We start from the raw sequence: 26,853 nt of genomic DNA on the forward strand, positions 1-26,853 counted from the left end.
TAATTGAGTAGATAACTTCTTGAGAAGTGCTGATAATCGTCTGCATTTGTAACTGTAGGTCAGTCAAATAGTAAAATGAATCTCTTCACCTGTGCCTTAAGATTGATTCATTCCTAGAGAGAGAGCTCTGCCATGCGTAATATATGAAATCAAAGCAAAGGAATGACGTAACAGATTGAGAATGGGAGAAAAGGCTTACATTCTGTATTTCCTTGTATGTGCCAGTAACATTTCTGGCTCTGCAGTGCTGAGCAGGAGGATTCACAGAATCACAGAATAGTTTGGGTTGGAAGGGACCTCAAAGCCCATCTAGTTCCAACCTCCCTGCCATGGGCAGGGACACCCTCCACTAGCCCAGGTTGCCCAAAGCCCCATCCAACCTGGCCTTGAACGCTGCCAGGGAGCCAGGGGCAGCCACAGCTTCTCTGGGCAACCTGTGCCAGGGCCTCACCACCCTCACAGGGAAGAATTTCTTCCTCAGATCTCATCTCCATCTCCCCTCCTTCACCTTCAGGCCATTCCCCCTTGTCCTGTCACTCCATGCCCTTGTCACCAGTCCCTCACCATCTTTCCTGTAGCCCCTTCGGGGACTGGAAGGGGCTCTAAGGTCTCCCCGCAGCCTTCTCTTCTCAGGCTGAACCACCCCAACTCTCTCAGCCTGTCTCCATAGCAGAGGTGCTCCAGCCCTCTGACCATCTCCATGGCCTCCTCTGGACTCGCTCCAACAGCTCCATGGCCACCTTGTCCTGGGGACCCCCAAGCTGAACGCAGTACTGCAGGGGGGTCTCACCAGAGCAGAGTAGAGGGGCAGAATCCCCTCCCTCAACCTGCTGGTCACGCTGCTGGGGATGCAGCCCAGGACATGGTTGGCTGTCTGGGCTGCCAGCACACATTGCCAGATCATGTTTAGCTTCTCATCCCCCAACACCACCAAATCCTTCTCCTCAGGGCTGCTCTCCATCCATTCTCCACCCAGTCTGGAGTTGTGCTGGGATTGCGCTGACCCACGTGCAGGACCTTGCACTTGGCCTTGTTGAACTTCATGCGGTTCACATGGGCCCAGCTCTCCAGCCTGTCCAGGTCCCTCTGGATGGCATCCCTTCCCTCCAGCGTGTCGACCACGCCACACAGCTTGGTGTCATTGGCAAACTTGCTGAGGGTGCACTCGATCCCACTGTCCATGTCGCCGACAAAGATGTTGAACAGTGCCGGTCCCAGTACCGACCCCTGAGGAACACCACTTGTCACCGTTCTCCACTTGGACGTTGAACCATTGACTGCAACTCTTTGAGTGTGACCATCCAGCCCATTCCTTATCCACTAAGTGGTCCATCCATCGAATCCGTGTCTCTCCAATTTAGAGACAAGGATGTCATGCGGGACAGTGTGAAATGCTTTGCACAAGGTAGATGACGTCTGTCACTTTTCCCTGATTCACCAATGGTGTAACCCCATCATAGAAGGCCACCAAATTTGTCAGGCACGATTTGCCCTTAGTGAAGCCGTGTTGACAGTCACCAGTCATCTCCTTATTTTCCATGTTTCTGAGCATAGTTTCCAGGAGGATCTGCCTCATGATCTTGCCAGGGACAGAGGTGAGACTGACCAGTCTGTAGTTCCCCAGGTCTTCCTTTTTTCCCCCTTCTTAAAAATGGGGGTTATGTTCCCCCTCTTCCAGTCAGTGGGAACTTCACCGGACTGCCAGGACTTCTCAAATATGATGGAGAGTGGCCTGGCCACTTCATCTGCCAGTACCCTCAGGATCCGGGGATGCATCTCATGAGGTCCCATGGACTTGTGCACCTTCAGGTTCCTCAGATAGTCTATAACCTGATCTCCTCCTACCGTGTGTGGTTCTTTGTTCTCCCAGTCCCTGCCTTTGCTTTCTGCAGCTTGGGCAGTGGGGCTGGAGCCCTTGCTGGTGAAGACTGAGGCAAAGAAGTCATTGAGTTCCTCAGTCTTCTCCATATCCAGATCTCCTGTTTCATTCCGGAGGAGGCCCGCATTTTCCCTTGTCTTCCTCTTATCACTGACGTACCTATCGAAGCTTTTCTTGTTGCCCTTGATGTCCCCGGGCAGATTTAATTCTGTCAGGGCTTTGGTTTTCCTAACCTGATCCCTGGCTGCTGAGACAGTTTCTCTGTATTCCTCCCAGGCCACCTGCCCTTGCTTCCACCCTCTGTAGGCTTCCTTTTTGTGTTTGAGTTTGCCCAGGAGCTCCTTGTTCATCCATGGGGGCCTCTTGGTGTTTTTGCCTGACTTCCTCTTTGTGGAGATGCATCGTTTCTGAGCTTGGAGGAGGTGACCCTTGAATACTAACCATCTTTCTTGGGCCCCTCTTCCCTCCAGGGCTTTGTCCCATGGTACTCTACCAAGCAGGTCCCTGAAGAGGCCAAAGTCTGCTCTCCTGAAGTCCAGGGTAGTGAGCTTGCTGTCCGCCCTGCTCGACGCCCTGAGGATCTTGAACTCCACCATTTCATGGTCACTGTGGCCAAGGCTGGCCTTGAGCTTCACATTCCCCACCAGCCCCTCCTTGTTGGTGAGAACAAGGTCCAGCATGGCACCTCTCCTCGTTGGCTCCTCTATCACATGGAGAAAGAAGTTATCATCAATGTATTCAGGAACTTCCTGGATTGCTTGTGCCCTGCTGTGTGTCCTTCCAACAGATATCGGGGTGGTTGAAGTCCCCCATGAGGACCAGGGCTTGACCGTGAGGCTGCTCCTATCTGTCTATAGAGGCCTCATCCACTCCATCTTCCACCTGGTTGGGTGGCCTGTAGCAGACTCCCACTATAGTGTCCCCTTCCCAGCGCTCCCTTTAATCCTGACTCATAAGCTCTCAGTGAGCTCCTCACCTGTCCCCAGGTGGAGCTGCATGCCCTACAGCTGGTCATTGACACAGGGGTGACATCCCCTCCTTGTCTGCCCTGCCTGTCCTTTCTAAAGAGTCTGTACCCTTCCATCCGAACGGAACAGTCATAGGAGCCATCCCACCACATCTCCATGATGCTGATGAGATCACAGCCCTGCAGGCGTGCGCACATCTCCAACTCCTCTTGTCTATTGCCCGTGCTACGTGCGTTTGCATAGAGGCATTTCAGTTGCCTCCCCCCCCAGCCCCGATGAAGCTGGAGTGACTAGAATTCCTTTGTGCTGCACTTTGGGTGCTCTGCTGACCTGTGATCCTTCACCCAGATCTGGGCAACTGCTGCGGGCACTACCTGCGCTTCAGAGTCCCTTAGCGCCGCTCCCAGGGCTCCGTTGTCCTTCCCGATGCTCCTCAGACTGCTCCTGGCTGAGTCACGGGTGCCCACGTGAAACAGCAGCAGCGGATAACAGTCCATGGACTGTACAAGGCTTGGTAGTCTCTCGGTGACATCCCTGATCCGCGCCCCCGGTAAGCAGCACAGCTCTACAGGGAGTGTGTCAGGTCAGCACGTGGGTGCCCCTGCGCTCTCAGAAGTACTGCTGCTGTCACCCGTCACCTTCCCCAGTCACTGGCTGGTAATCGGGGAGCAGAGTGGGCTGCCTTAGCTCCAGCATCTCTCCTGGCCTGGTGGGTCTTTCCTCTTCTGTCTGCAGAGCAGTGAAGCGGTTCTGCAAGGGCCCCTCAGGCTTCGGGGGAAATCTCGTCCTCCTGCCAGCCCTTGCCGTCACAAGCTTTAATTCTTCTGCATTATTGCCCCCCTCCCTTCTGTGTGCACGGTGGGGGAGTTTTTTTGGCTGTTTGGCCATGGGCTGTGGGTCCACTCCAGACTGCGTTTGGAACCAGCTACCTAACTCCTCCTCAACCTCCCTGGTGTTACGCAGCCTTCTCGCCACCTCCTGTGGCTCAGCCACGTGCTCCAAGAGATCCTCCACCTGGGCACACCTTTTGCAGGCATGTCTGCTGCCTGTCCCTGCCCCGGGAGAAGGGTCCGGGCACTTCCCGCAGCCTGAGGTCGGCACTGCAGCCTCCTCCTTCAGCAGCTCTGTCTGGGTGAGGGCACCAGCCACTGCTGGGGTAGGTGGCGGAGACCCCCCAGCCAGAGCTGCAGCCTTTGCCCACCATCCTGCCTGTGGCTCAGAGGGAGGGTGGGTGCCCTTGACTTGTGCAGATGGTCACAGAACGGTCACAGAACGTCTTTGTGGATGTATCTGATTCTTTGTTTGAGAATACAACTGAAAACACGCATTCCCCTTAGTCCATAGCAGAACTTTGGCTGGGGCTGGATGGTTTGCAGACGATGAGCAGATTATAACATTTGCACAGCAGCTGAACTTCGAACTGTTCAAGCTGTTCATTTGAGCTATGGTTAATTGTTCCATCTCTGATTGCAGCACACTGTATGGCTTCCTGGGGAAGCATGTGTGTACCCAGTTTTTACCCAGTTTCTTCTCCTGTACTTTTCTCACACTTTTTTCCCCCCGTTTTTGTTCCTATGTCAAGTTCACAGGACCAAGGCTGCCTGCAGACTGACAGTGCTGCGTTGATTTGTGCACAAGTCACATTTCCCTGTGTTCTCCTCTGCTCCCAGCATAAGGGGTAGGAAGAAAAATCTCAGGCTGAGATCACGCAGGTCTGGATGTGTCTGTAAAGTTAGAATTCACAGGCAGAACGTGAAATAGGAATTGGCCTTTCTCCTTTTGCTCTGCACGCTCCTCCTTCCCAGGGAACGTGAGACTCATGGTTGCAGCCGTGTGTGATTTTTACAACAGCCTCCTTTTCCCTGGTGCTCCATTGTCCTCCTCGCTCCCTTCCAGCCATTTTGCTCTTGTCCCAGCCTGCACCGGGAAAACCAAACTCCCGCGTTTGTTCCTCCTTGACCTTTGTTGTAATTCCTAGATCTGTCCGGCCGCTTGAATGTGTCTGGCAATTTCAATTATAAAAGGATTTTTGCTGCCCTTCCTCGCCTGCCACCCCTCTGTTTTGGTGGCGGCGGCTGCCAGCCTGTGTTAGGCAGCGTGGCCTGTTCAGCAGAGCACAGTGTGCCTGGCCTGGAGCTGGTGATGTGTCTTGCGCACGAGTCAGTTCTCCACTTTGGGTTTTGTCGTGACGGCTGCGCAGCACACACCCGCTGCTGGAGCAGCAGAACTGAGGCGCGTGCACTACCGCGGTCTTTAATGCTGCAGTCACGTTTCACAGAGACTGACCCCCTCAGTGCCCAGGATGAGAAGCGTTCAGTGAGTAGGTCGTGCTCACCATCTCTTTTTTTTTAATCATAATTCACATCATGGTCCTGTACACTTAGTGCACGCTACCTAAGCAATGCTTGATTTCCTTCTGGGTGTTTCTGTTGTGCTTATCACTGCGAGCTGACTACGTGTCTCTGAAGCCCTTTTCAGGATTGAGTTACAAGGTTAAGAGAATATTCTTTTTATCAATAAAGCAACAGAACACCTTTCGGATTGAGGTGATGCAGATCCTGTTAGAGAGTGGACTCCTCTGACTGGAAGATCAGGTTCCTGACTCGTGCTCGTTGCTCAGCACATTCGTACGGCAGGATTTGGTGTATTGAGTGCTGAGGTTACGCAGAGGTGCAGTGAGGTTTGCGTAATGACACTGGGTTTGCTAGTTAAAAACTGAATAGTGTAAAATCTGACAGAAACTCACGACAGCAAAATTTAAAAATAAAAAAAATTGCTATAATCAAAGGAGCCATTCTTACGAAGTAACACATTGTTAGCAGTTTTCCACCTTCATGCTTGCAGCCTCCTTGGCCTGACAGAACAAAGTGGTGCTCACAAAAGTTGTTTTGGAGAAAGCCTTCAGCAAATGTTCTTTGAATATGCCCTTTTATAAATTAAACTAGCAAATTTCCATATACATCTGCATGTATGAAAATGTCACTGATCTTTTCATCAAAACTGGCATTTGGTGCAGGGCTTGTGCTCTGAGCTTGCCAAGGAGCCCGCACGGCTGGAAGGGGGGTGGTGCATCCGGCAGGTATGCCCAGATGGAACGGGGATGGCCCCTGGGGAGGCCGGGGATGGCCCTGGAGCCGTGCGGATTTCCCTCTCCCCCGTACAGAAGCGTCCCTGCGGTTTGCACCGAAGGAGTCCCTTTGCAGTGAAACTCAACAGGAGAAAGAAGAGGAAGAGGCGGTTGTGGGTGCACGAGAGCTGGGGACGGGAGGGCACCAGTTAATGGCACAGAGCAGCCTGGCAGGCGGGGGGATGCCGTGACCTGGAGCTGGAGGGCAGGAGGAGCCCGCAGCAGGCGTGGGCTCGACGGTGCTGCAGACCTTTGGGGGGACCAGAGTGGGTCTGGCAGGGAGATTTGGAGCTCTGTGCTGTTCCTGGTGCGTAGCCAGCAGCCCCCCAGCTCAGGCTGCAGCACCGTAGCTGGTTTCTCTTGAGCTTTGTCTGCTTCTTCCTTCGGGGCAGGCTGGAGCTGTGATGGTTTTCAGAGTTCCAGCTGAACTTCCAGCTGAATGGGCATCTGTCTGAGGCTGAATCCTGCAATCTTACCGGCAATGTGGTGTGCATGGGGGCAGGAGCCAGCTGAAAGTCCCTAGGGGCCTTCTGGCCGTCTCATTAAATAAACTCTGCAAACAAAGGGTAATTGCAGAAATGTTGGCTTGGTGGACGAAAAGGCTGTGGGCAATTGGCTGGGCTTGCAGGATGCAAATCAGCAGCCATCAGCAATTCCAGTGTAAATGTGACAGAAACAGAAAACCTAGAAATGAGTCATTCATGTGACTGGGGGAACAACTCTCCACCAAAGAACTCAGACCTCAGGAACAGGTTTTGCTCTCAACTGAGGAAGATTTGGGCTTCGATAACTTCAAACTAGAGCCTTGCCCCCAAACCTCAAACGCCTCCTTGGCTTGGTCCCATCCCAGCACTTGTGACGAGCCAGGGACACCACGCTCTTCTCCCGATGTGACCGCAGGGGACGTTCTGGCCGGGGGGGGGGTGGGCTGTGCTGCCCGTCTCCACGCTGCCGTCCCGGCAGCCAGAGGTTGCGCACCCAGGAGGTGTGAGCTGTGCTGGGGACGGACATCGGGCCGAGCGTGAAGTGGGGCTGCTGGCTCTGCGGGAGAAGGAGCCGCAGGAGACACGTGTCCTACGGAGATTTGCCTTGCCGCTGCAGGGTGCGTGGGGAAGGAGAGACGTGTTTTATCTGTACCGCGGGGTTTAAGTGGTCATTATCAAACAACAACCGGGGGATGTTGTTGGCTCAGTACATTTTAATTTTAGCCACTGGGTTGGAGTACTAGAAGAAAGCTCCCCGCGGGCCCTCTCCTGGCAGTGAAGTGGAGCCGTGGGCTGCTTTGCCTCTCGCCTCCAGCTGCCTTTTTATTACGCTTATTGTCTTCTCAAGGTGCAGCCTGTGTTCTCTAGAGCTAATGTCAATATTTCAATGCAAGGCAGAGTACACCTGACCTGAGCAAAATCACACTTCATTGGATCAGTTGAAAACTAAGTGTCCGTGTGTCCCTTTTCCTGCATTGAAATGATTGCTTTGGTTTGATTCAATTTCTCTCACTGCTTTGGTTCGAGCAGGTTTTTAAAGTGAACCCTAGTGCCATGTAGACTGGAAGTACTTCCCTTTCTCATCCGTCAAGATCCTTTTCTAGAGTAACACAAAAAATCAGGAAAGACTGATAGAATCAGGCTTCTCTATAATTTATTCACAAGTTCTTATACTTAAAAAAAAAAAATAATGTGACTTTCAAAACAGTTGGGAGGATTTCTGCAATGTGTGAAAGAGAAACTTGTCTTGGAGGTGTGTGATTCCAGATCTGAGAATGAGAGGACTGGTCCTTTGGGCAGGTGGGAAAGGTGAATTTTCTGTGATTTAACCTGGCCTTAGAAAGCCAGAAAGGTCAAGCTGGACATCAAGATCTAGCCCGCTGCTTTCCTTTAGGCAACATCACCTTGACTTAATCAAGAGAGATGTTTGTGCAACCTATTCTTTACATGAAGATGGAGATTACTGATCATCCCTTCCAGATGTTTTTTTTTTTTTTTTGCTGTAGCAAATTTTCTTGCACAGAGCAGTTGACGGCGGCAGCTTGTGCATGAGCTGAGCAAAGCCTGTTGTCAGGCTGCTGTTGGAGGCGTGAGGAGGAGGGAGCGTGTGATTCCTGCCAGGTGGTTATTGTTTCTCTGGGGGGTTCCCGTCCCACACTGCCAGTGCCTGTGACATCTTGTTCTCTGCTGCTAGTCTCCTTGTGATCGCTTTGATGCTCTCTTACGGCTCTGGCGATGCCGTTGGGAGTCTGAGAGATCAGATGAGCTGTAGACCCAAGTGAACGGCCACTTTTCCTGCTGCTCCTGGAAACTCCAAGCCCAGCTTGCTTCTCAATGCTTTGCTTGCAATGTCGAACATTTTCCACTGCAGTTGTGCTTGTAAGGGCTGGATTCGCTCCCTCTTCCCCTCGCTCACCCCTCCTTCTCCATCCTTTCCCCTTTCCTGTCCCATCTTGACTTTTTCTTCTTTGTGTGCATGTCACATGCAGACATCTGTATATATATATAGATCTTTGTGTTTATTTTTTTCTGGATGTAGTTTTGGCCCTGCTTTCTCTTTGCACCCAGCCATGCCTCTTGCCCCTCGCTGTTAGCACACAAGCGCTCTGCTCTCTTGTGTACCCCTGCAGCCCTTCACCCCACGGGAGCAGAGCTGAGCCGTGATTCCGTGACACCAGCCTGTGCCACCCCCACCTTCCCAGGGCTCCTGGCCTCGCCAGGCTCCCTGGGCCAAGCGGGAACACCCTGAGATGGTGCAAGGTGTGCAGAACGGCTGGGTGGTGTGGATGCAGTATACCCTACCAGCCTGGGCTGGCCAAACCTGCGGCCTGGGGAGAGACCCCTCATGCACAGGGCACAGCTCTTCCCTTTTTTCCACACCAGTCAGATGCCTTTTTGGGTGCCTTACGTCAACCTCTGCAAGTCATAGCACAGTTTCCCTTCCCTCCTGACGTCATCTCCCTTGTTCACTGATGTCACCCACTCCTAGGGGCTCAGCTGGACTCTTGCCCCACAGGCAGCGTGGGAACAGGAGTCCCGTCCTCAGAAAAGCCATGGCAAAGCATCCTCCTGTCGCTTGGGCACAGGAGATTGTAGATGACATTAGCTTTTCAAAAGCAACTTTTTAATGACTGTTGGCATGGAGACAAGGGTTTGGAGTAATCGCCGTTGGCATCATCTCTGCTCCCCTAGCACAGGGAGAGGGAACCTACAGCTTGTCAGCTGGATCCGCTTGTGACTGTGGTCATGTGTGTCTTCCCCTGCACCGCACCTCCCCAGCACCTCCGTGTTGGCACGGGCACGCGCAGGCAGCCTGGTGCTGGGGGGAGCTCCCCGTGCAGGGAGGGGGTGTGCAGTGGCCCATCTTCGTTACCTCATCCCTGCCTTGCCTCTGAGATCCTGTCTCTGCCATGCCACAAGGCTTGGCCCGTGCTCTTGGCACCAAGTAAGACTCCTGGCTCCTTCAGCACTGCTGCTCTCCGCGGCTCTGGTCTTTGCCATCCCTGGACAGCTTTCCAGTCTATTCCTTGACATATTACTTCTGGCAGCTGCTCCAGGACTTCTGTCCCATGCCTCCAGAGGGAATAATGTCCCTGAAGTGGCAGGAGCGGCTGCAAAATGAATGAATGGTTTCAGGTGGTTTGTGAGCAGCAGCCGAGCTGCAAGCCTCGCAGGCCCTGCTCCCGCGTCACGTGGAGCCTGGCTGAGCTCTGTCAGTCATGGCCACGCTGCCAGCCACACTCAGGGCCAAGGGCTTGCTTTTCTCTGCATTTCTGGTGAGGATTAATTCTGCACCCCCTTGTGCATGCCTGAGCTCTTCCTGCCATCGGCAGCCGCAGCCCAGTCTCTCCCAATGGAGACGAGTCCTCAGAAAACAGCAGGAGTGGTCTAAGATCAGCCGCAGACTTCACCAGCCATCCTCCTGCAACCTCCGCTCAAATACCTTTGTAATTCTTCATGTGTAAGTGGAACGTGTGTGACTGCTCAGGGTTCTGTGCTGGCAGCTGCCTGACTCACCTGAAACCTCGCAAGCGCAGAGGCAGGCGCTGTTAAAGTGAAGTGTATCTCTGACTTCTTTATTTTGCAGTCCTTGCTGCTGGCAGCAGGAACGAAGAGCTGTCTGAGCCTCCTCCACTTTGTCGCTGCATCTCCAGGGCTTTTGGGGAGCTGATCTGCCCACAGCCGTGTCTCTGGGGTCAGAGGCTGCTTGAGAGGGTGTTGCTCTGTCCGTTGTCTCAGCTCTTGCCACACAAGGAAGATCCTGCAGCCCTGTATGAGATGGAGGTGGCTCCCAGCACTGGAGGGAGGGCGCGTGGCCGGGGGCTGGTGGGAAGGGAGAGGGGAACCTGCAGTCCTCACTGGAGGTGAGAAGCTGTTGGGACTAGAAATGGGAAAGGCTGTCGTGTAGCAAGCAGGGAAGTTTGCAAAGTGGGAACGCTAGCTTCCATGGTACGCTGGGGAGCTTAAGAGAGGAGGAAAGTGTTTATTTGGAAGCCTCTTGATGGGACCTAGCCAGAAAGGGTACTTCAGATGGAGACAGGGTGGTCCTGCCCAGTGTCTGGCATGGAGAAAGGTGCTGACCTGTCTTGCTAGCAGGAGTCCCTGCTCTGGCAGCCTGGAGATCTTGCCCGGCATGCTGAGCAGTGGCAATGTGGACAGAGCTGAGCTGTGAGGCCACAGTGGTGCCATGAGGGGACAGGCAGGATGAGATGTTCAGTGTTAGCTCTGGCAGGGGAAAGGATGCTCCAGTGTGGCAACAGACAAAAGCATGGTCAGACCCATCCACGGTCTCAGCTGGGACAACCAGACCGTGGTGTCCTGGCTCTGGTGAGAGGCAAGGATAGAGAGCTGGGTCTGGAAGGCTTCATTCTTCTCACCTGCCTTGGAGAGGGGTGAGTGTGGAGAGGCACATGGAGCTGCCTGAGGAACGGCCACTTCCCTCAGCAGGAGGCAAAGGGGTGTTCGGGGAGGTGGAGGCAGAGGCAGGAAGGTGAATCCTCATGGTGGGCAGTAGAGACCTGAGCTGTCACAACACAGAAGGACACCAGACACAGGCTTTTTCTTGCTGTATTATGGTGGCTTCATATGTTCCTCCGTGGGTGAGACCATCCTTGGTGTTAGAGCATTTTGCAGCAACAAGGCCTTCTGTACCCCTCACGTGGGGTGTGGATGAAGTGAGCCCCGAGCCTAACAAGCTGCAGTGAGCAAGCGCAGCACAAACATTTGAGAAGCCCTGCAACAGCTGCCTGGGTCCAGGTAACCGACACAGCTGGCCCCAATGCTTAAGCTCCACTAGCAAGACCTCTCCGTGCCGTGAGACCCTGCTCCTGCACTCCCAGCCGAGGTGTTCATAATCATCCCTTCGTATCAGAGCTCTTGTGAGGCACCCAGACGGTGGTGGTCCAAACACAGACCCAGATGCCTGTTCCACTTAGTGTGCGATGAGCTGTTTTTCGAGCTGCTATGTGTATGTGATGGGAGCAAGAGCTTCAGATCCTCTGGAGGAAAGCTGGTCCCTTCCCATGCAGGAACCCCTTGGCCCAGATGGCCTCGGCTCTCCACAGAAGCCAGCGGGCAGCAGCACACTGAAGAGCACCAGTCCTGCCTCCGAGTGACCCGAGCCCGTGTCTGCATGGGGCAGATGAGCAGAGCTGCTTGGAGAGGCTGCGGGTTGTTCCTGGAGGCAATGGGCTTGGGGGGGTGTGTGGCAGCAGTGTGTGGCATGGGCATGGAAGTGTGTTGCCATGCCAGGAGCCATCCATGGGGATCCCGAGGGGGGCTGGAAAAGGTGCTGAGGCTCGAGCACTGAGGTGCTGGCACCAGGTGTGATTTCAGCTGGTCTGCACCCACTGCTGTGGCTCCTTCTGGACAGGAGGGTGGCTAGTGTGTGCACGGGTGGGCTTGGGCGCTGAAGAGACACGTCCTTGACGTGCCTGCCCAGCCTCCCCAGGAGGAGAAGACGGGAGAAGACAAAAGAACAGGGGCTCCCAGCCTCCATGGGGAGGGCTCGTGGGGGTGACAGCAGAGGGGACATCTTTTTGGAAATGCGCAGTGCTCTTGCCACTTGCCGAAATTAAGCCCTGTTCCTGGTGACAGGAACTCTCCCTGCCTGGTGGATGTGCCATGAAGCTCCTCTGCCTACCTGCAAAGGAGCACAGGGAGACACTGGTGGGAGGGGGAGTCCAAATAACACCCCTCTGGGTCCCTCCCGGGAGCCACCAACCTGTGTGAGTCCCGTTTGCGTGAGCCTGGGGGAGCACAGAGGCACGAGGGCAGGTGGGAACCCAAGCTAGGGACTCAAAGGCACACGCTGTCTGGTTCCCGGCGGAACCTCAGGGCCCTGGTGTGAAGGCACCTGCTGGGGGGGGGGGGTATGTCTCCCTGGGGGCACGGGAGACATTTTGGGATGCAGGGGAAGAGAATTTGGTGTTTGCACAGGGCTTGTTATTGGACGTTCAAGAGAGGAAGCGAAGGTGGGGAAGGGGATGGATCTGGGTGATTTGGGGAAGACCAAGCATGGGAAAATATGGGACCGTGTGTGGATCCCGCGAGGGCGGCCCTGGCATTGACACCCGGGGGTGCTGTCCCCAGGGGGGCCGAGCTCGCCAGTGGTGGGTGCTCTCCCGGAGGAGTGGGACAGGGGCCCGCACCTCCACTCCACCCGCCCGGGGGTGCCGGGGTGTCTGCCCGGGGGTACCGGGGGGGTCCTGCTCGGGGTTACCGGGGGTCTGACCCCCGCGGGTCCCTGCCGCCGCCGCCAGGGGGCGCCGCGCCCCAGCGCTGCGGGCAGGCGCGGGAGGCACCGGCAGCGCGCGGGGAGGCGGGCCGTGCGCGCGGCCGTGTGCCGGGGCCAGCCGTGTCCCTCAGGCCTGGCTGCCCGGGGCCGCACCGCAGACTGAACCGTCGGGCAGCGCTTTGCTGGCGGAGCTGCAGGCGGCAGGAGGAGCAAGCGGGGTTTCGTTCCCTGAAGCGCTGCCAGCCGCGGGCAGGGATGTCCGCCTGTCCCTGTCCGTGCGGCTCAGGAGGCCGCGGCACCTGCTAGGGGAGGATGAAGGACGCAGCTTGAGAGCAGCGTCTCCCAGCCCGGGTGTCCTCCCCGCCGCGGCTCTGGGCTGCTCCCGTGGAGCAGGAAGACCTTCGCACCCCCAGCACCAAGGCCCAGCGCCAGCGTGTTGGCACGGAGCACGCGGAGGGGTCAGGGCTCTCGGGGGCAGCGCGGGAGCCACAACCTTATCCTGGAGCTGAGGGCAGCGGGGACTGAAAGGCCAGGAGGAGGGCTGCAGGGAAGAACCCCTAAAACACCAAATTTATTGGTGGTGGAGGTGGTGTAGCACCGTGAGGGGAGCCCCGCTGTGCCCCTAAACCCCGGGGTCTCATCCTGCAGCTGCATCACTGCCAGGTGCACCAGGACGCCCGGCTAAGCCCATGTCTGACAGGCTTCCAGGAAATCTCTCCGACACAGGCAGATGGCATCTCCCAGTCGGCTGGTGCTCCTTCATTTCATATCCCACGTCAATTTGCTTGGCAAACGTCATCTTGCCATTTTGATTCTCTAAAATCAGTCAGGGTCCCATGGATGTTTAATCTGGGCATCTTAATTTTTCTGTGGAAACATTTAAATGTGAGCAGGGTTCGCTCAGGCCATTTCTCATCGAGGTATAGGTCTGGTTCCAGGGATTATCTGCTCAGTGCGTGAACCTGGAGGACCATGGGGAAGAGGTCTTTGTCAAGACACTGCGTTTTGATGGCTGGACATTTCGCAGGGAACAGGAGCTGGGTTTTGCTGGGACATTCCGTCTGTCTGGTTTAGGACCCCGAAGGCTTTTCCTATGCAGAGCCACCCCGCACAGGACCGCTGGGAGGAGGAGACCCGAGCCTCCGCACCAGGTGCACCCCAGGGATGCTGGGCACGTCAAGGGCGGCCAGAGCTGCGGCCAGTGGCCCTGAGGCTGGACCAGCCGGCCCTAGGGCAGCCCCAGAATGTGCAGGAACCTGCGGGCACAGGCTGCGGGAGGTCCCGTTCCTGCTCTGTCCCTGGGAAAGGGGGGGGCATAAGGGTGTCTCCCTGACGCCGCCAGTTCCCCCAAAAGCAGCAAACTGGCACCGCCTGTTTGAGCCATGTTGGTACCTCGCTGCTCCCTGCGCGCCTGGGGTTGGGGTCCCCCAGGGTGGACCTCCTCCCACTGCCCCTGCCTGTCCCCGGGTGGGGCGGTCAGTGCAAGCCCCTCCTGCTGGGGTCCCCAAACTGCGGTGTCTGCTGCATCCCCAGCCCCGGTGCTGCCGCTGCCCCGGTGACCCCCAGGTGTGACCCTGCAGCTGGAGGTGCCCTGCTGTGTGCCCTCCAGGACGGGACCCTGATGTGACGTCCACAGGTGTGACCCCCCCAAGGTGAAAGACCCAAGCTGAGCCCCGAGTGTGAGCCCCAGGTGTGATCTCCCCTTGCTGTTATTCCCAGGTGTCACCTCCTCCTGTGTGATCTCCCCAAGTGTGACCCTCCCAGATGTGACCCCCCCCAGGTGTGACACCTCCGGTGACTCCCCCCACTTTGACCCCCCCGCAGCTGTGCCCTCCCCAGCTGTACCCCCGCTCCGGTCTTACCCCCCCCGCCCCCCGCGGTGTGAGACCCCATGTGTCCCCCCGCTCAGCGTGACCCCGAGGTGTGACCCGATGCCCCCCCCCCCGGCTGTGCCCTCCCCGTCGCGCCCCCCCCGCTCCGCCCCGCCCCGCTCCGCGCATGTGCCGCGCCCGCCCCTCCCCTGCGCGGTGCCCGGACCCAGCGGCGGCGGCGGCGGGGCAGGATGAAGGACCGGACCGGGGAGCTGCGCGCTGTGAGTGGGGGTACCGGCTGCGGAACGGGGGGGTGGGGGGGTGCGGGCAGCGCCTCTGCCCTTCCCTGGGGACCGCCCGGCGCCAGCTTGCTCCCCTTCCCCGGGCTGGGGGCCGGCATGCCCCGAGCGGCGGCGCCGGGGGAGGCTGGGCGGGGGGGGCTGGGGCCGAGCCCCCCGACCCTCGCGGGAGTATCGGGGCGGGAGTGGGGTTCTCAGGGCAGCGCCCCCCCCCCCGCGGGCCGCTCCGGTTCTTCCCGGCGCCGGGCGGTTGCGGCTCCCGGGCGGGCGGTGCGAGCCGCGGGCGCTGCCCTGCAGGACCCCATCTCCCCCGGTAACGGGTGACCGCCTGCCCCGAGGGTCGAGCCGGCTGAAAGGGATCCCGGCTGGGGAAAAAAAAAATTAAAAAAAAAAAAAAAATTATGTGTTTTTTTCTTTATCCGGAGCAGGGAGGGCAGCGCCCGGCGGGGATGCTGCGGGCAGAGGATGCCCCCGGGCAGCAGGGCCCTGCCCGTGCCGTGCCGTGCCGTGCCGGTGCACACCCGGGGCCGTCTCCCGCCCCGGCCGCCCTGCTCTGCACCCATTTTGCTTTTTCATCCTCCTGGCTCTGCTGATGTCATCTGGCCTGGGAAGAGCCGGGGACCGCGCAGCCCTTCGGCAGCCGCCTTGCCGGGGGGCCGCCAGCCCCTGCCCGCGGGCCCCTGCCCCCCGCCGCCCCCCGCCACCCGGGCCCGGTACCTCCGCTGCCGCCGCAAACGGCCGCTCGGCGCCCGGTGCCGTGACCCCGGGGGTCCTGCCGAGGCCGCGGGGGGTGACCGCGGGGATGAGCGGGGACGTCGGGCCCCGTCTGCAGCTGCAGCCTGTCCCGGGGGAGCGCCCGGTGGCACCGCGCTCTGTCCCCCCCGGTGGGACACTCGCAGCCCCTTGGGGACCCCCCGCGGGTCAGGGGGGCTTGGCCAGGGGAGCACGGGCAGCAGCTTCGATGCGGAGCCCCACGCCGCCGGTCCCCCTGCCTGCCGGGGACCGTGGCGTTGTCACCACCCGTGTGGGCATCGGGGGACCCCGGGACCCCCTCGCTCACACTGGGGGGCTGGGGTGGGGGTGCTGCCACCCACAGTGCGGGGCCGAGCTCTGCAGCATGCGGGGGGCAGCAGGGATGTCCGGGGGGCCAAGAGCCTGAAATCCCAGGGTGCTGCTCCAGCATCCAGCCTCCCGTCTCGTGCCATCGCACCAGCGCTTGTTCTGCTGCTTTTCCTTGGTGGTTTTTTTTTCAATTACTTCCCTGTTGGGTCTGTCGAGCTGTCTGGGAGGTGAGCGGAGAGGGAGGCAAGCGGGGGTCCAGCTGCGCCATCTGTGCTCCATCCCAGAGGGGTGACCTGCGGGAGGGGAGGGGGTGACCCAGACGTGGAGCGAGGGGTAGCGGGGACGACTGTGGCTGGCTGGTCCCCACAGAGACCCCACCAGATTTGGTTTCGGTCGGCAGTTTGGCTCAGTCTGGAAAACATCAAGAGGACGGAGCTGGGGTGACGCCAGCAAGGGGCCGAGGGGGTGGCTGTCGATGCTGGAGGAGGAAGGGGCTATATAAAGAACAGCACCCCCCACCCCCCCGCTCAGCCGGAGTGCCTGGAAAGCACCCAAACAGGGGGCTCTTTCTCCACCAACAGCACAGACTGTGAAATAGGATTGGAAAATAGGCTTTTTAATAATAATAGTAAAAACCAGCCTCGTGAATGTCCTCTTGGCAGCTGGTGCTGGCTGAGAAATGATGCCGTAGAGTATTTTAAAATCTCTCCATTCCTTTAAATACGTCTTCAGAAAAATAAAATGCGTTTTCACCTCACTTGCTGATGATCCTTATTCATCGGCCTAACGCCGAAGGGTGCAGCATCTTCCCCGGAGCTCCCTTGCTGCATCCCCGGGGCTCCTGGGGATGGAGGTCTGCTTTGGAGCATCTGGATACTCCGGAGCTGAGCGGATGGCTGTGCCGGGGCAGAGCCTGGCAGGGCTGCAGAGAGCGGGGCAGTGCGCATGAGAAATGTGGATTTACAGCCTTGGTGGTGGCAGTCACCTGGGAGGAGCAAGATGCTGCAGTGGACGAAGTATAGGGAGTGTTTGGGCTTGTTTTGTCTGTGCTGCCAGTAGCCAGCTTCATTAACTGCCTGGGCCAGTTTCTTCCCATTTTAATATAGTATCTGAATTCTGCCAGGGATTATAAAAAAGAAGAATTTTTTTTTTTTTTTTTTTTCAAAAAAGATCTGGCTTTATTGGAGTCAAGGAGGGGGTGCTGGGCTTTCACTGCTGTGCAGAACAAGAGCTTCATGTCTTAATGGGATTTTTAAAATGGTACTTGAAATTCAAAATGCTAATCCTGTGTCTTTTCTGAACCTTGGCACTCCAGTTGTGTTCACACTCACTGCAGCTTATCTAGTGTCCTGGGGGTGATGGTGCCCCCAGGCCTGCTCTGAACCAGGGACAGGAAATTTAGCTTACGCCTGAAAAATGTCCTCTTATTGTGGAGGAGGAGCAGCTGAGGACTGGCTGAGAAGGTTGCCCGGAACGAGACCAGCAGAGCTTTGGTCTCAGCTGCTCCTGGGTAGGTGCCACGGCTCTGGCCACGGGTGGCATTTCCTGCCCGTCCGGAGCAGGGTTGGAGCCGGTCCCCTTCCCTGAAAGCCCCAGAAGCAGCTCCTCCTGCTGCAGTTGTCCCTATGCAGTGTTGGTGACAGAGCAGAGATAGGACAAAAATTACCCAGAAAATAATTTATTTTGCTTTTGGGACAGTCTCTAAGCTGCTTCTCCCTGCGCTCCAGGCACCTAAAATGTCTTTATTTAGTCTCTGCTTGTGTTGTATCCACCAAAGCTTGAGCAGAGCTGGGGCTGAGGGTGCTGCATTACAAAGAGCCATCAGCTGCTGTGGATGGAGGAACAGCCTGGAGCTCTGCTCAGCACACGAGGGCTTTGCTGTCCTGGCTCAGCAGGGTATCATGGCCAGGGACAAGATGGTGTGTGCATGTGGGACTGCAAGGGTCCCACGCTGCTCCATCCTGCCTGAGAGGTGGCAGCTCAGTTTGGGTGAGACATTGTATTTCCAGGGTGTGAGACAGATCTAAACAGTAAAATAATTATGAATGATGTTTTGAGAGAGAGAGCAGGAGGAGGTGAGAGAGCTGTGCAAGTGTCATAGGATCACAGAGTGGTTTGGGTTGCAAGGGACCTCCAAAGATCATCCAGTCCAACCCCCCTGCCGTGGGCAGGGACACCCTCCACTAGCCCAGGTTGCCCAAAGCCCCATCCAACCTGGCCTTGAACACTGCCAGGGAGCCAGGGGCAGCCACAGCTTCTGTGGGCAACCTGTGCCAGGGCCTCACCCCCCTCATGGTACAACATTTCTTCCCGATGTCCAACCTAACCCCAGCCTCGTTCGGTTTAAAACCGTTGCCTTGTGCTGGGGCCCCCAGAGCTGGGCGCAGTGCTCCAGGGGGGTCTCAGGAGAGCGGAGCAGAGGGGGAGCATCCCCTCCCTCGACCTGCTGACCACGCTGCTGGTGATGCAGCCCAGGAGACGCTTGGCTTTCTGGGCTGCAAGTGCACCTTGCCGGCTGATGTCCCATTTGTCACCCACCTGTATCCCCCAGTCCTTCTCCGCAGGGTGCTCTCCATCCCTCCCTCCCTCCCTCCATCCCACCCATCCCCCAGTCTGTGCTGGTGCTGGGGATTGCCCTGACCCATGTGCAGGACCTTGCACTTGGCCTGGTTGAACTTCATGATGTTCACATGGTCCCACTCCTCCAGCCTCATCCAGGTCCTTCTGGATGCCACCCCTTCCCTCCAGCGCGTCGACTGCACCACCCAGCTCGGTGTCATCCACAAACTTGCTGAGGGTGCACTCGATCCCACTGTCTGTGTCGTTGACGAAGATGTTGAACAGGCCACGGAAGTGGCGTTTGGCAGTCGCTGGTCCCAGAGTGCCCCGTTTCCAACAAGACTCCATTCCCTGCACTTACTCCCCATTGCTGAACCAGTGAGATGGTGCCAGGCGCAGCAGGCTGCTGCGAAGTGTCTGCCTGGGCCAGGAGAGGGGCTTTCAAGGGGACACGGGCTGGAGGGGGGCGGGGGAGCTGTGGCTGGGTGGCCCTGGGTGGTTCGAGTCAGGGTTGCTGTCGATGGAGGAACTCCATGTGCTTAGCATTACTGACTGTTAAGAAACGTGTGGCTGGGTGATTTTGGGAGGACAGGACTCTGCTGTCCACGTTTCATACAGCCAATTAGCAGAATTTCCAATAGTTACCGATTTTTGGTGACTGTACCAGTTGCTGGGCTCTAGTTGGGCTGGGAAGGACCATTTATCGGTTGACAGATCCTCTCCCGGTTCCCTGCCAGACAGTGCTGGCCTGATGTTTTATCTTGCAATTATGTGATGGAAGCGTTCCTTGAGATGCTAGGGTGGACACTGCCCAAATCGTGTGTTTGGGCGTGGTGGGGGGAGGTTTGGCAAGGCCAGTGTGCTTGTGGGATGGTGTCCAGGCCTGGCAGGTTTCGGTGCTGGCAGAAGCTCCCTCAGTGTGAGAAGGACCTTCTTCAGAGTGGTGACAGGAGAAGGAGGACACTTTGGACCTGGAGGTCCCCCGCTGCCTCCCAGCACAGACCTTGTGTGGTGGGACTGGTTGTCTGTCTGAGACTGGGTGGTTGCAGAGGCGTTCGTAGGATCGAAGCCTCAGCGGTTGCTTGCAACAAAGCAAGTGTACAAAGTGATGGTCACATTCCTGGTGACCTTCCCGTTGGGTCTAAAGGCTTGCCTGGCTCAGATTGAGAGTTATCCCTCCTGGGTTTGAAGAGTTGCTCTTTATTTTGTGACCAGCTTTTGTTTCTCATCATACCTCATGTTTGAGTGAGGAGCTGTTTCCAACCCACGGCAATGGGAGAGGCACGGATGCAAAACGAGACCTGCTTTTGCACATCTCCAGCTTGTAGAAATGATCAAAATGGTTTTGCGGGGCCCTTTTCTCCTGCGCCTGTCGCTCCTCTCTGGCAGCCGTTTCCAGGTGCCTTTCTCCAGCAATGTCCATGCATTTGTGCCATGCTGCCGTCCTCCCCAGCCAGCTGAACCCCTGGCTCCTGCCTGCCTGGTCCCTGTTTCCAGCGCTGCCTCCTGCCCGTGGGAGTTGCGGGGAGGTGTGCGTTAAAAATAAAAGGAGAGAGAAAGTGAGGTTGGCTCCAGGTCTGACTCCGTGGATCCACCCTCTTCCTTCCTGCAGCAGCTGAAATCGGCAGCGTGGCCCTCCAGGACGTGCAACCAGACCTTGCTCCATCCCGTCTCGTTAATAATCCCATGCTGCTCCTGCTGATGATTTCTCTCTAGGGGCACAAATGTGAAGTCGACCAAAGTTGCTGTTTGCAGCAGGAGTCGGGTCTTGTCCATCTCCATCTGGGCAGCGGGGCTCTTCTGGAGCCACCCGCCGATGCAAAAGTCCCTGCTGACCCCGGAGAGATCTGTAGTTGCTTGTTTAAATGCCGTCTTCCTTTCCTTCTTTAACCCTCTTGGTTGCCCAGCATGCTTTTGAGCTCTTCTATTCAACCAAAAGGGTCACGTAAATAATTCAGCTTTGCTTCTTCCCTCACCCGTCGGGGAGCTGGGGCTGTCACGTGGCGGGTGACAGCCGGCGGCTCCGTATTGCGTGTCCACAGCCTGCACAGCCGCCCAGGCTGGCTGTGGTAGGCGGTGATGCCGAAAAGCTGATTTTCTGGGGGCTGGGAGGAGCCCAGCTGCTGGGGATGTCTGTGCACCATGGCTGCCCTTGGACCACGCCTGGCCCGACCATCTCCCCACCATGAGGGTGCGTCTCCAGGGCAGGGAAGCTGCTTCGCCTGCTCCCTCGTGGTCCTGGAGATTGGGAGGGGGTGAGACATGGTGAGTCCTTCCTCCCTGGGGTCTGCTGGGCCTGTCAGTCGGGCATGGCAGAAGATAATGGCGATGATGTGAAGTGAGCCCGCGATGCCTGCCTTGCACACTCCCTGTCTGAGACGTTCTTCTGCCCCCAGCAGCTGTGGGCTCCTGGGTGTCCCTGTGCTGCAGGGATGCCATTAGTCAGCGGCAGGCACGCACCCGAGCAGGGCAAGCCAAAGGAAGCTTCAAATCGAGCGGCCCCTTTGCTGTGCTTTAAACACAGCAGCATGCAAAGCCCAGCCCTCAGGTCAGCTCTGGATGGCGTTTCATGTCCCCACCCCAGGAGGTGACCGGAGTCTGCAGTGGGGCTCTGCGCCCTGCGGGGAATGGGGCGATGGATGGGGGTTTGGGGGACAGGCGGGTTCAGCCCCCCCCCAGCACCAACCTCAGAGGGGGACACTGAACCCTGGGGTCCCTTGGTGTCTGCTGGGGAGCTCAGGGTCTGGTGCGGTGGGGGCTTGGTGGTCCGCCTGAAGTCAACCTGAATGCAGAAATACTCTTTGCCTCCGGAAACCCGGTGCCACGCTGTGAGCGCTAAAAAGTAATGAGACGTTGTGTTCGCACGCCACGTATGTTGGCTGCGCGCTGGATGTCTAAAGGGACTCGAGCCAAAGGGTTTAGACTAATTCCCGTTGTTTTAATTGCAAGTGTCTTTGTCTTTGTGCGAGCTGCTCGGAAGCTATACAAATGTTTGTTTTGCTATGTATCTCCCTGTTAACAAGATTTCTCAGGAAATATGCAAAATTATCACTACAGGCAGAACATGTACAGTAAGGCTCATTAAGCTAAGTACTGTGATAAATTGCTACTTCCAGAAAATTATGTATATTAGCAAAAAGGAGGAGAGTGAGCCCAAGTGGAAGACCCGGGAAGACAGAGTGTGCAGTAACGTCCTGGCTCCGCGCGGCTGGAGGGTGACCTGAGCAGACGTGGCAGGGAAAGGCTGGATGTCCTTGGACCGCGGCGTCTGTGGGATTATCCTTACAGGACATTCATGGGGAGGGGGAGCGAGCAGAGAAGGACGGCTTGGGAAACAGAAACAGAGTGATGCTGTGTCAGGACCAGAGCAGGCATAAAGCCAAGGGCACTGTCTTTGCTTAGAAAAATTATAAAACGAGGCAACTTTGGAAGCGCAAGGAGTAGAAAGTTTTGCTAAGCTGGAAGGCAGGGGGAGAGGGCACAGGATGCCTGCATCTCTGCCTTCGGCGGCCAGCGGCAGGGCTGGTGTCTGAAATGTGGGCGCTGCCGTGCTGCCCAAACCGGGGAGCAGACTGATGGCTGTGAGCTGAGGATGGGCTGTGGCATGTGGTGTGGCATGGACTCACAGAACGGTTTGGGTTGGAAGGGACCTCCAAAGGTCATCCAGTCCAACCCCCCTGCCATGGGCAGGGACATCTTCCCCCAGCCCAGGTTGCCCAAAGCCCCATCCAGCCTGGCCTCAGGAGAGCGGAGCAGAGGGGGAGCATCCCCTTCCTCGACCTGCTGGTGGTGGTACAGCCCATATGTCTTTTTATGTGATGCTGGCATGGGATGGGGTAATATTTGGGAGGTGATGCTGTGAACCTGGAGGCACCCCACTGCCATTCCTGCAGAAGGCTGTAGTCGTGGCTGTTCTCTACTGGTCTTGTCCATGACCTTCTCCACACTACTGTGTTTGAAAGCCTGCAGGTCAGGTCAAGAAGAAAGTTTCTTCAAGACCTTAGTTCTGCAGGACTGCTGCTGACACTGTGCGAGCAGCTCTGGGTGACTGGATTAATGAAGCATCCTTGAATGTGAGTTGTGATGAGAAAAACACTGTGAAGCCACTTTAATTTTGTGCTTATCTTTTCTTGAGCTGTGTAGCCATGTTGTCGAGTTCAAGTTTTGTAAATAGATGTTTTATTTGCTTTTCTTTACCCTACCTTGAATATAAGCAGATAGTAGCAAGTGCTCAGGTCCCACATGAGAGATGTCCTGAAGCAACCTTCATCCTTCTTCAGTGTGATACTCTGAGTATTTCCAGCAGAGGTACAGGAGATGCCCCTGTACAGCCATTCCTCTCTGGCAGGAGGATCTCTTCCTCCATCACCTTTTGCAGGAGCCTTGGAAGTAGTGAGTAGAGCCCAGGACTTCTGCTGACTGATGGCCAAAAACGGTCCTTGGGAGCATCCAGAGGAGCATGGGAAGTCCTTCTGCTGCAGAGAAGAGGTCAGGCTAAGGAAAAGCCTCCCCTCAGTCACTGAGGGTACTGGCACTGCCCGTGGGGAGGTGTTGTCCAGGTCCCTTTGAAGTTGAGGCCAACGCTGTGCGTGTGCGGTGGTGTTCAAGACCTTGCTGTTGAAAGCATCCTCTTTGGCCCATTTTGCAACCTTGTCGAGATCTGTTGTAGAGCATGTGCTTCTCCCTGCTGCCATTGGACAGCCATTGCAGGACCACAGTCAACAAATCATTGAATGGTTTGTGTTGGAAGGGACCTTCAAAGATCATCCAGTCCAACCCCATTGCCATGGCCAGGGACATCTTCCACTAGATCATGTCCTGACTGGATTTTAAAATTCCAGATTTCCTGCCCAAAATTATTTGTGTGCATTTATTCTTAGGCCAGTGTTCTCCTTCCCCTGGAGAAGGTTCCTCTTCCTACCTGCATCCACCAGCACCTCAGCGTTCACCACCAGGCACGGGGGACAAACCTGGGCTGCATAGCGTCAAAATCTGCTGCAAGATGGGACTGAGCTTTCTGTTAATACTGCGGTATTTCAGTTTCTAGTGGATACTTACAGACCCAGGTTTCTTTTCATGGGAACTAGCAAAAAAAAAAGATATTAAAAAAATCATCTGCTCAGGTTGTCCGGTGGGTTTTCAGAAGCTCACTGCCAGCCATGGCCACTTCCCGTCATGCAGTACTTCTGCTGTGATGTCTGCTGTGGATTTTCTAGTATTCAGTCTTCCTTTTTATCTGCTGTTGCGTTCAGATCTTCCATCAAGTCCTGTGAGACTTCACGTTTGTGGTGTATGAAATGACTGTTCATTTTGGTTTTCCAGAAGACATTTCAGATTTGCCTTCTGGGAGGGTCAGCGTCTCACCTGCGTAGTGCTAAGGTTCCTTTATATGGTCGAGGCAAGAGCACCAAAGAAATGTCATTCCCACGTTTGAGCATTCATGACCATTTGAGCAACCTGGTCTAGTGGAAGATGTCCCTGCCCATGGCAGGGCGGTTGGACTGGATTGTCTTTGAAGGTCTTTTCCAACCCAGTACGTCCCATGAGTGTCTGTAGGCAGTGCAGTCTGATTTGAAGGATACCCATTTTATGGACTGCCTTGATTTTCATGTGTTAATCCTCTCCTGGTGACACGGGCCACAGGAGCTGTGGTGCCGCCAGCGTCACCTCCTCTCCCTGAAGGCTTTCCTTCTCTTTTCACCAGCAGCTTCCCAGTACAGACCTCCCGGTCACTGGTGGGCGTCACCAGGGTTTGGTGTCAGTTGTAGAGCGCTTGGTAGACACCAACGCATGGTGGTAATACTGGCGGAAACCTCTCTGTGCGCTGACTCTGGCGAATGTGCGACGGGGTGGAGAGGAGAGACGGGTGCTGTGGCTGCAGGTGCCGTTGCTGCCCGCGTGAAGCTCTGGTCTGCACAGAAACCGTAACAAGGATAGTGTCACCATCAGAAGGATGTTAAGAAATTAATTTCAGGCGAATTAAGTCTGTCTGCTGTTTTTCACCCAAATTATTCTTTAGCCATGGTTGCAAATTTGTGAAGTATTGACTGTAAAGTATCGATAGCTTTCCAGCAGATCATAGCACTGTCCATGTCCTAGAGGTACGGGAGGAGGTCAGTGAGCTCAGCAGGACTGGTGGCACCTCTGTCACCTCTGACAGTTGTCCTTAATAGTTTGGTGGAATTTTACATGCTTGCTTCTAAAACTGAGCTTAAGAGTTGGCCACGGCTCTGATAAAAGCGTTGGGCTTTGTGCCAAAGGTCGGTAACGTGATTCTGCAGCAATGAAAGCCAACACCTAAGGACAAAACTCTTGGAAATCTTGTTCTCCCTTGCACTGCTAGTGTTGGAAATTGGAAACACCTGCTGACTCATGCAGATGTTGAATGCTAAAGTCATTTGTGCCTTCAATTTTTATTCATCAAAAAGTTGTTAGTGGGAAGTATGGGCTGGTTTTGGTGAATACTGGAACTGGACATAGCTGAGCTGAGGCCTGTGTGCTATAAAATATCCAGTTTATTATGGTGCATAGCTGTACTACATATACCGTCTGAAAAAAACCGCTAAGACTGAGGCTGTAGGTAATTTAAGCCGTGGTCTCAGGTGGTTCAGCTCTCCAGGGCTCTCTCCTGGGGCTGTCCACATCCTCAGCCTTCACACCACCTCCCTGAAAACCCTCCAGAGCAGAACTTCAGCCTCTGGACTCCTGAGGAGAGGCTTGGTTTGGCTGCTGCAAAACACTAAAGCAAACCCGAAGGTGTGACACCTCCAAGGAGGAGGGTGGTGGCAATTTGGTGGGTCGGAGATCCGCGGGCGCTTTGGACTTTGTTCACATGAAGCTTCGGCAGCAGAGCTCCAGGGAGCTGCTCTTCTGCCGTTGAGCACTGCAGAGCTGGGCTGGGATGTTTCCAGGGATCTGGGCATCCGTACGCTTGGATACGTGTCCTGTAGGCATTTTAAGATGGCCGAGAAGAGATCTCAGTGCAGCTCACTGCTGAGTTATTCTGACCTTGTCCTTCTCGGCGACGTGCGCAGCCGCACGCTGGAGCCGCGAGGAGCGAGCTGCTGCAGGAGCTCTGGGCTGCTGGCAGCAGTTCCCTGGGCTCGTGGACTTGGACACAGGGAACGAGGCAACTGGTGTAGGACCCCCGTGTGCCGCTCTGTGTGTGGACGTGGTCCCAGCGACCACCCGTCGCTGCCCGGAGAGCGTCCTCCCGCTGAGCAGCCTTGTGTTGTGCGTCCCGCGGGGCGCTTTGGTTTGGGTACAGAAAGGGCTGTCATTTTGCAAAGACAGTCAAGCCCAGATGGCTGACATTTCTCAGGCTGGGCAGATCAGTGTGGAGGTGTCCAGTAAATAGGAAAAAACAAACAGATTCAGCCTGGAGGCGAAGTTGGTGAGCAGCATCCTGCAACTCTTAGGGACAAGGCCTTTTTCTACTTAACCTAATGGTCCCTGAAAGGGGGGTGGCAGCTGTTGTGGCTTTTTCCCTCTCCTCCTGCTTTTGTGAAGCTCGCCTTATTTCTGATGGGGGGGGGAGTCAGCGGGGGGGGGGGGGGCAGCTGGAGGCAGGGCTGGGGCTGGCTGTCTGCTGCCCGTTTGTGCAGCACGGGTGTTTCCTTAGAAGGGGTCGGCTCACGCGGTTGTGAGTGCTGCTGGCAGGGCTTGGTGGAGGGATGAGCCAGGGGGTCAGCGTGGTCCCCTGCGATGCAGAGTCGCCCAGCAGTGGCTGAGCCCGTTGCTCCTCTGCCCTGCGCAGCTCTGCTGCCTGTACCAGCTCCACAGACGCATCCAGACACGGTCAAATTCATCTGCAACGCTAACAGAAGAGGGCAGGAGCTAAAGCCTGCGTGTAGCCGCTGCTGAGATAATAGAGACCTCATTACACCCTGCTGCAGCTTGCCCTGCCTCTGCCACCTCTTGCTTTTCAGGGGAGAGCAGGCTTTGAGCTTTTCAGTTGGTTTGTGCTCCTCTACCGTCTTCTAGAAAGCATCTGCAGAGGGACTGGGGCTGGTTTGAACTGGAGGGATGAATCTGCTCGATATTGAATTTATTAGCAGTGTTCTTGTTGCAGAACCCACAGAGCTGGGATGCTCTGGGGCTCTGGACCGTCTTTCCACCCGCTGCTCCGCTTTGCCAGGGAGGGTATCACAGCTCGGCTCTGCCTCCTCTTGGGATTTTGGCCCCTGTGGAGGGGCATGTTTAACCCTGTGAGCCCCCAAAAGACGCTGGAGGCGCTCTGCCTGACTTGCGCTCCCCATCCCGCTCCCTGTACTCAGCAGCACCAGAGGCACCAGGGAGGCAGCAGCTCCCGGAGCCATCCCCACTGGCACGCTGCCCGCTGTGCTGCCCTCCACTTGGTCACCAGTGGGCTGTAGAAATAAAAAACCCTGTGAAAGAATGGTTATCTTCACCTGTCCAGGGTGGGGGC

At 56.3% G+C, this 26,853-nt stretch overlaps 1 protein-coding gene across 2 annotated transcripts in view; it reads left to right on the forward strand.

The window, feature by feature from the left end:
* Positions 1-14,698: 14,698 nt before the first annotated feature.
* Positions 14,699-26,853, forward strand: part of STX1A (syntaxin 1A) — a 94,296-nt gene continuing 82,141 nt past the window's right edge. The window contains exon 1 of one of the 2 annotated variants that reach the window (XM_075771791.1): positions 14,699-14,786. In XM_075771791.1, the coding sequence (XP_075627906.1) occupies positions 14,757-14,786 (30 nt within the window). In that variant the 5' untranslated portion in view covers positions 14,699-14,756. The remainder of the gene's footprint in view (positions 14,787-26,853) is intronic. The other variant, XR_012838433.1, reaches the window with a different exon arrangement.

The sequence above is a fragment of the Balearica regulorum genome, chromosome 19, assembly GCF_011004875.1.
Source record: "Balearica regulorum gibbericeps isolate bBalReg1 chromosome 19, bBalReg1.pri, whole genome shotgun sequence".
Lineage (NCBI taxonomy): Eukaryota > Metazoa > Chordata > Aves > Gruiformes > Gruidae > Balearica > Balearica regulorum.